Source organism: Rhinoraja longicauda, chromosome 8, assembly GCF_053455715.1.
Source record: "Rhinoraja longicauda isolate Sanriku21f chromosome 8, sRhiLon1.1, whole genome shotgun sequence".
Classification (NCBI taxonomy): domain Eukaryota; kingdom Metazoa; phylum Chordata; class Chondrichthyes; order Rajiformes; family Arhynchobatidae; genus Rhinoraja; species Rhinoraja longicauda.
The window spans coordinates 48743879-48758334 of NC_135960.1; the positions used below are offsets into that span (position 1 = coordinate 48743879).

Below are 14456 nucleotides of genomic sequence, written 5' to 3' on the forward strand. Positions count from 1 at the left end.
CTGCACAATGAGAGGACACCCACGTATGAAGTCTGTCTGTGATAAAACGATATTTCATAGCGCCGTGCATACAGAAGCCCACGATGGGCTGCAGATCATTGCCGTACCCCGGAAGGCAGCGGCCCTGGCTCGCCCACCTTGGAACTCTCGCCCCGCCTGGAGGGGGAGTCTTGTCTCCTCCTCATCCCCGAGGGCCAGGAACGTGTCATGGCTGATCTATCTTTCCCTCTCAACCCCATTCTCCTGCCTTCTCCCCACAACCCCTGACACCCGTACTAATCAAACATCTGTCAATATCCACCTTAAAAATACCCAGTGACTTTGCCTCCACAGCCGGCTGTGGTAATGAATTCCACAGATTCACAACCCGCTGACTAAAGAAAGGATAACGGGAATAATGCTTAGTGCAAGATAAAGTCCAATAAACTACGATTCATGAAAGACCGATGAGGTAGATGATAGTCGGGACTGCTCTCTAGTTGTTGAGAGGATGGTTCGGTTGCCTGATGACAGCTGGGAAGAATCTGTCCCTGAATCTGGATGTGTGTGTTTTCACACTTCTGTACTTGCCTGATGGAGGAGGGGGGAAGAGGGAGTGACCGGGGTGAGACTAGTTCTTGATTATGCTGGTGGCCTTGCTGAGACAGCATGAAATGTAAATGAAGTCAATGGAAGGGTGGTTGGTTGGCATGATGGTCACCTTGACAATACGAACATCTATGCCAGGCTGCTATTAACTGGCGATAGCTCAGCCTTCAACATCTTTATGCGGAATAAGTTCATCTCTAAACTTGTGGACCTTGGCAAAGGCGACCACCATCGGCAGCTGGCTTCTGGACATCTTGACCGGCAGACCTCAGTCAACTGGAATAATAGATCATAATATTGCCTCTACCCTTGGGGGCTTAACCTGAAGTTGGAGAATTCTACATTGGGTTGTAAGCTACCCAAGTGGAATATGAGGTGCTGTTCCTGCAGTTTGCGTGTGGCCTCAGTGAACGATTGCTGTTTCTACACTTGGTCTCGCTGATGTAGAGGAGGCCTCATTGGGACCTCCTTTACAATAGATGAGGTTGGAAGAGGTACAAGTAGAGGAGCACTGGTAGAGCTATTGGGGTACCGGAATAGAAGTGAAAGAGGAGGTGCAGGAACGGGTGTTGCATCTCCTGCTGTTGCAGGGGGAAGTACCGGGGGAGGCGGAGTTGGTTGGGGAAGGATGAATGAACCAAGGAGTTACAGAGAGACAGGTCTCTGTGGAAAGTGGACAGGAGGGCAGGTGATGCAAGATGTGATTGGTGGTGGGATCGCGCCGGCAGTGGCAGAAACGTTGGAGGCTGATCTGTCTGGTGTGTGCTGTCTGTACGGAGTTTGTACGTTCTCCCTGCGATTGCGTGGGTTTTCCCTGGGTGACCCGGTTTCTTCCCACACTCCAACGATGTACAGGTTTGTAGGTTTTTTGGCTTCAGAAAAAAAAGAAAATTGTCCCTAGTGAGTACGATAGCGCTAGTGTACGAGGTGATTGCTGGTCGGCGGGGCTCGTGAGACAAAGGGCCTGTTTCCGTGCTGTATCTCTAAATGAAACTAAACTACTGTACTGATCTATGTTCTATGTAAACTAATTTAATCCAATCCAATCTAATCTAAAATTCAGGTTGGAGAATTGTTCCTGGAGAACAGGCCAGAAATGGCCTCAGATGAAAGGTATTTTCTCTCATGTTCTCTACCCCCTCCTCTCTCTTTTCATGCTTTGCCCTGTGTTATTATCCCCATGCTGAGATTCCTAGACATTCAGCCTATTCTGCATGCCCTCTGTTTGATCTCCCAGTCACACTGCTTTCCCCATTGCACTGCCTACTTGCATGCATGGTCGGGAGTAATTGATTTGACCAAAAGCTTTGAAGTCAGGACAAATTCCATGCGTGCCTGGCACAGCACTGGCTGCAGGTTTTTAGCAACTTCAAAGATTTATAGAGAGTAAACATATGCAGAAATGAGGCACAGAAGTCAATGAACATGTAAGTAGCTTCCAACTAGCCAGTGATCCTTTTTATGATACGTTTCATTGTGTTGGGGAAAAAGAGAATGGGACACTAACTTCCATAAAGCCTGTGTTAGCAATGAATCAATGCAGCACAGATACATATTGACAATTCTACCCCTACTCCCAACAATATTGGCTGTGCCAACCTCCCCAATGTGATAGCTATTGCAACTTGTTCAACAAAAATGTACAATGGACATCACTGTGGAACCAAAAAGGCATCCTTTGCATTGAAAAGACACTCAACAAAGTCGAAAGTAAAGTGCACAATTAGTTTTAAAAACTGGGCGAAGTGTGTACGTACTCCCTGTGACCACGTGGGTTTTCACCGGGTGCTCCGGTTTCCTCCCACACTCCAAAGACGAACGGGTTTGTAGATTCATTGGTTTCAGTAAAATTGTAAATTGGCCCTGGTGTATAGGATAGTGCTCGTGTAAGGGTGAACGAACGCTGGTCGGGTCGGCCCGGACTCGGTGGGTTTCCGCGCTGTATCTCTAAATGTCTGATGTCTAAACCCAAAGACAGGAACTTGGCAGTGCAAGAGGACAACAATCTTACTGGAGGACACAAAGAGCTGGAATAACTCAGCGGCTCAAGCAGCATCTCTGGAGAACATGGATAGGCATGTTCTAAAGGACTGAAGAAGGGTCCCAACCAGAAAGGTTGCGTATCCATGTTCTCCAGATATGCTGCCTGACCCGCTGAATTACTCCAGCACTTTGTGTCCTTTTGTGTAATCCAGCATCCGCCGTTCCTTGTTTCAACATTTTGAGTACTTTTTTGGTGGGATGAAGATGTTGTATCTCTAAACTAAATTGCGAAGAGTAAAGTAGAAAATACCTAAGTACATGGAGTCAGGAGATGCTAGCACAGTTGGAACAGTACCTTTTACAGTTAGTATTGCTTGTGTCTGCACTTCCCCATGGTCATTCCAGACCTCACACGTGTATTTTCCAGTATCTTCAGGAAAAACCTCCTGAATAAAAAGACTGTATTCATTTCCATTCTTTTCAAACTGAAAGTCTTCCGATTCTTGAATTTCCTTCCCGTTATGAAGCCAGATAACGTCAGGAGGTGGGTTGGCTGATAAAATCAACACAGTTATTGGAATTAGCAGTAGGCAAAAAAACATAGCTAAGAAATGTTTTGCACATTGAATTTTTCAACTAGATGGAAACTATTTTCTGAGAGATTGTCATCTCATTCCTACACTGTACCAATGCTATTAAAATACTAACTAAATATATTTTTTGTTCCACATTCAATAGCTTAACAGCCAATGATAACATTAACTACCTTGCACATGAAGTTGAAAATAGCAATGCATAATAGTAAACATTCAATTCTTCCCTTAGTTCTTGAGAAACTGGGGAAAAAAATTCTGAAGAGTATCCAGACTGTTTTTAAAACCATTTTCGTTATTGGTTACCAATAGCTTTGGCCTCCAGTAACAAATCCATGATTATTTTAGATTAACATTTTAATTGACAAAGTTTTTACATAATAACATCATTACCATTTCACATTTGCAACATGCAAATCATTTTACTTTGCATAATTTGCTCAGTTTACCATAGACACAAGGAACTACAGATGCTAGTTTACACAAAAAGACAGAAAGTGTTGGAGTAATCAGCGGGTCAGGCAGCATCTCTGGAGAACATGGATATATGATGTTTTGGGTCATCTATCCATGTCCTGAGTCTGAAGAAGGGTCCCAACCCAAAATGTCACCTATCCATGTCCTCCAGAGATAGACAATAGACAATAGGTGCAGGAGGAGGCCATTCGGTCCTTCGAGCCAGCACCGCCATTCAATGTGATCATGGCTGATCATTCTCAATCAGTACCCCGTTCCTGCCTTCTCCCCATACCCCCTGACTCCGCTATCCTTAAGAGCTCTATCTAGCTCTCTCTTGAATGCATTCAGAGAATTGGCCTCCACTGCCTTCTGAGGCAGAGAATTCCACAGATACTGCCTGATCCATTGGGTTACTCCAGCTGTGTGTGTGTGTGTGTGTGTGTGTGTGTGTGTGTGTGTGTGTGTGTGTGTGTGTGTGTGTGTGTGTGTGTGTGTGTGTGTGTGTGTGTGTGCATACGTGAATGAGAGTGAGTGAGAGAGTGAGAGTATATGTGCGTGTGTACATGCGGTGTGTGAGTGTATGTGTGCATGTGTGCGAGTGAGTGTGAGTATACGTGTGTGTACATGTGGTGTGTGTGTGAGTGTGTGTGTGTGTGTGTGTGTGTGTGTGTGTGCTTCCTATTGCTCAGTTTACCATTTCCTTTGAGCTCTGGAAGCCTCTTCACAAATAGTTCTACCTGTTAAACCATCACCTCAGTTTTCCGATTGCAGTTTGGAGTGTGGTTTTGCAGTGGTCATAGTCAGAAGATCATTGTGTAGATGCTGCATATGTGCCGTTTTGATCAGCAAAAGCAAGACTTGCAACTTTAAATTTCTCATTACATAGAAAACTGACTCAAATGATAGTCCACCCTGAATTGGTGAATCCGGTTACACTGCTGTCTGTGAGACTGCGACCTTTATCTTTTGAGCAGTATGGGCTACTTTATGATGGTTCTTAAAATATGTTTACATTTCCACATTTTTGGAAGACTGTAAATTTCTCTCTGGCTATTTTTCACTTCTATTTCTGATGTTTCCATATAGCTTACATCTTTAGCAACAGTCCACCATCTCATTACAAAGTTCAAGGCGATATGATATTTTTGGTTTGTATTTTTGAAATTTTACAGGACCTGAACATAAACACCATTATATTTTATGGTGTTGGGGTGTTCAGCCAACAAAGTAATGTACGTTAAAGCAGAGAGTTTTGCTGAACACAAATGCACAAAGGTAAGCAAGAGAAATCAGCCTGGAAAATTGATCCACTCGAACTCATCTTTCAAGCTCAAAGACTGCATCAGCAGCATTTTACTCAGGTTCTAAAAAAAACAATAATGATTTTCTGTTGGAATCTCATCCAAGAAAAATTGAACGTTGCTCAAACCTATTCATGCACGACTTTCCACAACCACATCAACAAACCACCAGCTTAGCAATACTTGGCCTACTTAGCTATATACCGGTGAACATTTTAGGCTTGGACATCATTCCTTATGGATATGTCCAGGGTTCAACGATCCCTTACCTGTCACTTCCACTGCCATTCGCACTTGGCAACCATCCATGACTTGGAGATTAGTCAGCTCCCGCAGGAAGACTGGAGCAAAAGTTTTTTCTGTCTCTTGGAGACCTGGACTCTCTGCCTTCCTGGTGATCGTTCTTTCTGCATACAAAAACAATCCATAAACAACATTTTAATCACACTTCCCCAATTATGACAGTGTTTAGTTTAGTTTTTTAAAGCTCAACATATTTTTAAATGTTGGAAATTTGACAGTGCATTTTGAGTGCAATATGATCTTTACGTGGAAAATGCCCGATTATGCTTCTGATCTAATGTTCAGTGAGCTCTGGTTCATGCATGGTGTCACAATAGTGCAGCAGTCAATGCATAGGGTCAAAGAGTCATACAGCATGGAAAAAGGCCCTTTGGCCCATCTTGCCCAACATGTCCCATCTACACTGGTCCTATCTGCCTGAGTTTGCTACCTCTTGTACCCATGCAGAACTCACTGACTTCATCAATTTCACCACTAATTTCCATCCTGCTCTTAAATTTACTTGGACCATCTCCGAAATCTCTCTACTGTTTCTGGATCTCACCATCTCCATCACAGGAGACAGACCAGTGACTGACATCTACTACAAACCTACTGACTCTCACAGCTATCTTGACTACACTTCTTCCCGACCCTGTTTCCTGGAGAAAGTTTATCCCCTACTCCCAATTCCTCCGTCTACACCGCATCTGTGCCCAGGATGCGGTGTTCCATACTAGGGCATCGGAGATGTCCTCATTCATTAGGAGATGGGGGTTCCCCTCTTCTGTTATAGATGAGGCTCTCACTGGAGTCTCCTTAATATCCCGCAGCTCCGCTCTTACTCCCCCTCGCCCTATTTGTAACAAGGATAGAGTCCCCCTTGTCCTCACCTTCCATCCCATCAGCCGTCGCATACAACAAATTAGCCTCCAACATTTCTGCCACCTCCAACGGGATCCCACTACTGGCCACAGCTTCCCATCTCCACCCCTTCCTATTTTCCTCAGAGACCGTTCCCTCCGTAACTCCCTGGTCCACTCGTCCCTTCCCACCCAAACCACCCCCTCCCCAGGTAATTTCCCCTGCAACCGCAGGAGATACAACACCTGTCCCTTTACCTCCTCCCTTGACTCCATCCAAGGACCCAAACAGTCTTTCCAGGTGAGGCAGAGGTTCACCTGCATCTCCTCCAACCTCATCTATTGTATCCGCTGTTCCAGATGTCAACTTCTCTACATCCCGCAGCTCTGCTCTTACTCCCCCTCCCCCTATTTGTAACAAGGATAGAGTCCCCCTTGTCCTCACCTTCCACCCCATCAGGTATCGCATACAACAAATTAGCCTCCAACATTTCCGCCACCTCCTGTTTCTGTACTGTTCTATGTTCTTTTGCCCAGCCCAAGGCCTGATCTCTGCCGGCTCCCTTCTTACTTAACCAAGTGTTGCTCCAGCACCTGCAACAGATGGACCTGGAGTGACATCCTCCAGGTGCCCTCCCCGCTGAAGGCCTCGAGGCCCAGTCAGGAGATACCACAGACCCCACCTTTCAGCCTCTGATTGCCACCTGCAAACGGTTCTCAACTGAGGTCCCTTCAACTCCCCCATATCATTCACTTCTCATGGCTATCTTATAAAGTTGTTTATCTCATAAAAGTTGTTTGAAAATCAAAAGAATTGCCCATTGCTGGGATTCCAAAATCTGACGAAGGATTTATGTTATCCATTATTTTTTTCCTCAGATGCTACCTAACCTGCCTAATGCTTCCAGCCTATTCCATGTGATTCTAAGTTCTTCAGGTTGACTGAAGCCTTTAATTAGAGTAATTCAGCGTATAAACAGGCCCTTTGGCCCAAATGGCCCAGCTGACCAACATACCCCATCTACTTGCTGAGTTACTCCAGTGTTTTATGTCTTTCTTTATTGTAAAGCAGCATTTGCAATTCCTTCCTACATAAACCCCATCTATGCTAATCCCACCTGCCTGCATTTGGCCCATGTCCCACTAAACCTTTCCTATCCATGTATCTGACCAAATTCATACATCATTTTATACAGAGAATGATTCATCATGGAAACTCCCTTCCATTTTGGGGATTATGATGCTAGCAGGTTATTCTAAAACACTGTTTTGAGAATCATACAGCACAGAAACAGACCCTTTGGTCCAACATGCCCCATCTACACTAGTCCCACCTGCCTGCGTTTGGCCCATATCCCTCTAAACTTTTCCTGGCCATGTACCTGTCCAAATTCATACATCATTTTATACAGAGAATAATTCATCATGGAAACTCCCTTCCATTTTGGTGATTAAGATGCAAGCAAATTATTCTGAAACACTGTTCATAGAGTCATACAGCACAGAAACAGGCCCTTTGGTCCAACTTGCCCATGCCAACCAACATGCCCCATCTACACTAGTCCCACCTGCCTGCGTTTGGCCCACACCCCTCTAAACCTTTCCTGTGAAAACACACACCTCCAGATTCAGAAACAGTTTCTTCCCAGCTGTTGTCAGGCAACTGAACCATCCTACCAACAACTAGAGTGCAGTCCTGAGCTACTATCTACCCAATTGGAAACCCTCGGACTATCTTTGATCAGACTTTACTGGGCTTTATCTTGCACTAAACATTATTCACGTTATTCCCTTCATCATGTATCTGTACACTGTGGATGGCTCGATTGCAATCATGTATTGTCTTTCCGCTGACTGGTTAGCACGCAACAAAAGCTGTTGCATTACAAAAATTAAAATAATGACGAGAATGACAAAACTATTGTATGTTCCTAGCTATCACTTTCCCAGCTCCCAGGATAGGCCCTGAAACCATTGACAGTGGAGAAGGGATGCTAATCTCTTTTGCAGCAACATCAAATTTTAAAGTGAAAAATGCTGCTCTCGGGGCTTATTCATTGATGCTTTCATCCTGGGTTTTGTAGTGTGGTCATTAACAAAGGGATCTCGAGCTCTGGGAACTATAAATCTGATATAAACTACATTGCATGAGAAAGTCATTGAAAGCATATGGGTCCACAATAATTTAATCCCAAACTTGAACCTTTGTGATAAAAACAGCTTGAACACAGCTCAAGAAAACTTGTTCATGTTTACTCACTGGGAAATGTAACCCAGGAATGGTTTTATTATGCTGTATAAGTGAGCGATATTGTGAACCCTCAAATGATCTAACTCTAATTGCTCATACACAATTCAAGATGCAAGGATCTCGACCTTGTTTACAGCGGAACAAAGCAATTGACTCAATATACAACAATCCCATAGAGTTATAGAGTCATGGAGTCACACAGCATGGAAACAGGCCCAACTGGTCCATGTTGATCAAGATGCCCCATCTATGCTAGTCCCACTTGCCTGCATTTGGCCCACATCCCACTCAACCTATCCTAAACATGTACCTATCTAAAAGTATTTTAAAAGTTGTCAAAGCACTTGCCTCAACTACCTCCTCTGGCAGCTCGTTTTATAAACCCACTATGGCACTGGAGGAGGCCCATGACAGTAAGGTCAGACTGGGAGTGGGAGGGGGAGTTGAAGTGCTCAGCCACCGGGAGATTAGGTTGGTTAAGGCAGACTGAGCGAAGATGTTGAGCGAAACGATCGCCGTTTTGTTTCGCCGATGTAAATAAGTTGGCATCTAGAGCAGCGGATATAATAGATGAGGTTGGAGGAGGTGCAGGTGAACCTCTGTCTCACCTGGAAAGACTGTTTGAGTCCTTGGATGGAGTTGAGGGGGGAGGTAAACGGACAGGTGTTGCATCTCCTGCGGTTGCAGGGGAAAGTGCCCGGGGATGGGGTGGTTTGGGTAGGAAGGAACGAGTGAACCAGGGAGTTACGGAGGGAATGGTCTCTGCGGAACGCAGAGAGGGGAGGGGATTGGAAGATGTAGCCAGTAGTGGGGTCCCGTTGTAGGTGACGGAAATGTTGGAAGGATGATTTGTTGTATGCGCTGGCTGATGGGGTGGAAGGTGAGAACGAGGGGGATTCTGTCCTTTTTACGAATGGGGAGAGGGGGAACGTCACCCATTCCTTCTCTGAGATGCTGCCTGACCTGCTGAGTTACTCCAGCATTTTGTGAATAAATACCTTCAATTTGTACCAGCATCTGCAGTTATTTTCTTATACTCACCAACTTGTTGTACAACTGTAACATAAACATTCCAACTTCTATACTCAATATCCTGACTGATGAAAGCCAATGTACCAAGTCTTCTTAATCACCCTATCTATCTGTGACACCACATGTTCAACCTCAATTTTCTTTTCGCATGCTTGAAAGCCATCAAATTTATATGTTAACAAAAACGAATTCAAAATTCCAGAAAAAGAACATTCAATGTCTATTTCCAGTCTTGCAGAGTGCAAAGAAAATATCTGAATGGAAACTGTTTGTTAGCACCTGTGCGTTGGTGCATGAAAGATCTTCAGGACTTCATCTTTCATCTCATTGGGAAGGAATTAAAGATGCAGTAGGAGTGATATTGTAAAAAGGACAATAACAACAATAATCTGCATTCATATTTATATAGCAGTACCTCTAACACAATAGGCATTTCAATGCAATTCACAGTACAATTGTCAAAACAAAAATTGGGCACAAAAGCACAAACCGAGGCAAAAGGAGGTTGGTTTAAGGAGTATCTTAAAGACGTCATAACAAAGAACTGCAGATGCTGGTTTATTCCAAAGAAAGACATAAAATGCTGGAGTGACTGAGTGGATTTAATGTCTGAAGAAGGAACCCGACCTGAAACATCGCCTGTCCATGTTCTCCAGAGATGCCGCCTGACCCACTGAGTTACTTCAGCAGTTTGTGTCTTAAAGATGGACGGAGATATAGAAAGGCAAAGAAGTTGTGGACAGGGATGTCATGTTTTGAGATCTTGGCAGCAAGAGCCAGCTTCTGACAGTGGAGTGATTATAATCAGGGATACCCAAGAGGCCAGAACTGAAGGAGTACAAACATGCAGACTCAAGGAAGTCACACGGTTGGGGTGAGGGCAAGTTCACAGAATGATTTAAAAAACAAGAACATCAATTTTGAAATCAGGACAGGATGCAGCCTTTATCTCTTTAACATTGGCTAAACCACTTGTAGCATAAAGGAGATGGTATTAGCAAGAGAGAAACAAACATGGATGTTTAATTCCCCCTTTCATTCTTGCTTGAAGCGGAAACTCAAAATTATTTTAAGATTCCAGTAAAGGGCTGGGATTCAGATGTTAGAATGTGTGCTGTTAGAATCACAACATTCTCATTTAATTACTGAACCATTTGGTGAAAATATATCAGCCACAGTAAACATCTGTATGACAGAGGGGAATTTTAAACACGGGGGAGGTTTTTAGCAGCAAGCCACGTGCAGACTAGCAGCTAACAGCAAAATAGTGTGGGGCAAGGGTCAAAGAGGAGGCAGCTTGCTTTCTCCTAAGACACACGGGATCGGCCTGTGCACTGTTTCTGTGGCAAAGCAAATGATCGCTTAGGAGGTATCTGGTCAAATATGCAAGTTGTTATCGTAGTAAAATGGAGGCACGAGGAACTGCAGATGCTGGAATCTTGAGCAAAACCCAAAGTGCTGGAGGAACGCAGTGGGTCAGACAGCATCTGAGGAGGGAAATAGGCAGGTGATGTTTTGGATCGGGACCCTTCTTCAGACAGATTGTAGTGGGGGAGGGGAGGGAACAAAGCCTAGCAAGTGATAGGTGGATAAATTAGGAACTGCAGATATTGGAATCTTGAGTAAAGCACAGTGCTGGAGGAACACAGGGGGTCAGGTAGCATCTGTGGAAAGAATGGATAGGTGACGTTTCGGGTCAGAACCCTTCTTCACACTATGCGATAGGTGGATAAGGGTGAGGAAGGCTTGATTGGTAGATGAGTGGAGTTCATCTTCAGCTGCCGTGGTCCCATTAAGTAGGAGCAAAGCTGCAGTGTGAATTATGTGGTGGCCCTTTAAGGGATCGCGGTGGCAATAACATAACTCCTGACGATAGAGCGATCATATTGAGGCTTCACTACAAGGCTGCAGATGTCTGAAGAAGGGTCCCGACCTGAAATATCACCTGTCCATTCCATTCCCTTCCCCAATGCTGCCTGATCTGTTGAGTTAAGGGCGGCACAGTGGCACCGCGTCAGAGTCACAGCACCAGAGACCCATGCTCGATCCTGACTACAGAGTTTGTACGTTCTCCCCGTGACCACGTGGATTTTCTCCGGGTGCTCTGGTTTCCTCCCTCATTCCAAAGATGTGCAGGTTTGTAGGTTACATTTCTTTTGTAAATTTTTTCTTTAGTATTTGACATTTCCACTATGGGAAAAAGGTTCTGACTATCTACCCTACCTATGCCTCTCATTATTCCAAAAACCTCTATCAGGACTCCCTCAGCCTCCAATACTCTAGAGGAAACAAAGCAATTATGTCCAACCTTTCCTTATAGCTAATACCCTCCATTCCAGGCAGTATTCTGGCATAGCTGTTCAACACCCTCTCCAAATCTTCCACATGCTTCCTGTAACAGGGCGACTAGAACAACTAACCAATACTACAAATGCAACCAAACAAAAGTCCTATAAGGTTCATCATGACTTCCTGACTCATATACATAATGCTCCAACTGATGAAGGCAAGCACGCCTTACGCCTTTAGTACCACCCTATCTACTTCGATCAGTCTGAAGAAGGGTCTCAACCCGAAACATCACCCATTCCTTCTCTCCCGAGATGCTGCCTGACCTGCTGAGTTACTCCAGCATTCTGTGAATAAATACCCTATCTACTTGTGTTGCCACTTTCAGGGAGCTATGGACTTGGACCACAGGATCCCTCTGTGTGTCAATGTTGTTAAGGGTCTTGCCATTAACTGCACACTTTTCAATTACATTCGACCTCCCAAAGTGCAACACCTCGCACTGGCTCGGATTAAACTCCATTGTTTATGAAGATCAGTCTCCTGTTTTAATGTTGTGATGAAAAATAAAGTCAGAAATGAAAACAAAATATGCTGGGAATACTCAGCAGACGAAACAGCATCAGTGAAGGGAGAAACAGAGGCAATGATTCAAATCAACTTCATCACATTCCAATAGCCACGACCAGCAACCGTTACAAATGGCCTGATCCACTGAGTTACTCCAGCATTTGTGTCTGTCTTTGGTATAAACCAGCATCTGCAGTTCCTTTTTATTATGAATGGCAAGTTGATATATAAAGCAGAATTAATTGATTGATTGAAGATAGACACAAAATGCTAGAGTAACTCAACGGGTCAGGCAGCATCTCCGGAGAAAAGGAATAGGTGATGTTTTGGGTCGAGACCCTTCTTCAGACTGAGAATCAGGAGAGAGGGAAAGGAGAGATATTAAAAGGTACAAAGAATCAAAGGAAGGAAAGGTATGCAAATGGACAAAGCAGAGCCAGCAACAAAGATCAAGGAGCAGCGAGAAAACACACACGGTTGTGGTAGCGAGTCTGGGTTAAAACGTGGTCATAGAGCCAGACAGCAGGAGGAGTCACAGAGGGGGGAGGGGGCAGCGAGAGAGGGTGTTGCAGAGGAGTTAACTAATTGGAAGATAAAGCACGGAAACAGGCCCTTTGGCCCACTTAGCCCTCGCCGACAATCGATCACCCATTCATACTAGTTCTATGTTACCTCATTTTCTCATCCACTCCCTATACACTAGGAGAAATTTACAGAGGCCAATTAATCTACAAACCCACACATCTTTAGGATATGAGGAGGGGGAGGGGGGGAGGGTGGAGAGAACCAGAGCACCTAGAGGAAACAGGGAGAATGTGCGAACTCCACACAGACAGGATCAAACCCAGGTCTCTAGTGCTCTGAGGCAGCGGCTCTACCAGCTGTGCTTTCCTTATTCTGTGAGTGGTTCCTCTCAAAATACGGGGATCTCACAGGGATAATTTTTGAAAACCCAACCTACACGCCCACTCTGCTGTTCCTGGTGAAAGACCATGTTTGGGAAGTTTCCCTTCTTGCCATCATACTGTTAGTTTCTCCAAGGTGAAAACAATTGTTAATCGTCAGGTTGCAGAACATCTGGCTTCACCAGCAAACCTGTTGCTCTGCAGGTCACAGAGTGGGGTAGTGGCCAATTCAGATGGTTTTAATTGAAAGTGCTCTCCCAGGTTAAGCACTCAAACACTAAGGACTCAGCAGCTCTCGAGGAGGTGAATTAGTGATGTTTCAGGTCAGAGCCCTTCATCAGACTGATGTCCTCCAGAGATGCTGCCTGACCTGCTAAATCACTCCAGTATAGTCATAGAGTCATAAGGCACGTCCAACTTGTCTCTCCCGACCAAGATGTCCCATCTCTGCTAGTTCCACCTGGCCCATATCCCTCTAATCTGTCCTATCCATGTGCCTGTCTAAATGTTTCTTAAACCTTGCAATAGTACCTGCCGCAATTACCTACTCTGGCGGCTTGTTCCATACCCACCACCCTTTCACTGAAAAAGTTACCCCTCAGGTTCCTGTTAAATATCTCCCCCCTCATCTTAAACCTATTTCCTCTGGTTCTTGATTTCCCTGCTCTGGACAAAGGACTCTATGCGTCTACCCAATCTATTCCTCTCATGATTTTGTACACCTCTATAAGATCACCCCTCATCCTCCTGCACTCCAAGGAATAGAGTCCTAGCCTGGTCAACCGCTCCCTATAGCTCATGCCCTCAAGTCCTGGCAACATCCTTGTAAATCTTCACCGTACCCTTTTCCAGCTTGACAACATCTTTCATATAACGTGGTGACCAAACTGAACACAATACTCTAAATGTGGCCTCACCAACCTCTTATATAACTGCAACATGACATGCCAACTTCTCTACTCAATACACTGACTAATGGCCAATGTGTCAAAAGCCTTTATGACTACCCTATGTGGCAATGAAAGTGATGCCATTTTCAATGAACTATGTACATGCACCACTAGATCCCTCGGCTCTACAACACTCCCTGGAGCCCTATCATTCGCAGTGTAAGTCCTGCCCATTTTAATCTTCCCAAAATTCAACACCTCACATTTCTATTGTGTTTTGTTTTGTAAACCAGCATCTGCTGGTTTACAAAACATGTCTCCTTATGGCTCCATTATGAATTCAATGAATTGGTTCCTCATAAGGTCACATTATACCCCAGGCAGCGTTGCCTGCTGTTGACACCACAGATAAAAAATCTAAAAATATTCAATCCACCGGCCTTTTGGTAA

General features: G+C 44.6%; 1 protein-coding gene across 1 annotated transcript in view; it reads right to left on the minus strand.

The window, feature by feature from the left end:
• The window catches only part of LOC144595939 (myosin light chain kinase, smooth muscle-like), a 237239-nt gene that overhangs the window by 77696 nt on the left and 145087 nt on the right, over positions 1 to 14456 (minus strand). Inside the window, exons 13-14 of the mRNA XM_078403888.1 lie at positions 5194 to 5331; positions 2927 to 3124 (exon numbers count right to left, since the gene is read on the minus strand). Coding sequence (XP_078260014.1) covers positions 2927 to 3124; positions 5194 to 5331 — 336 coding nt within the window. The remainder of the gene's footprint in view (positions 1 to 2926; positions 3125 to 5193; positions 5332 to 14456) is intronic.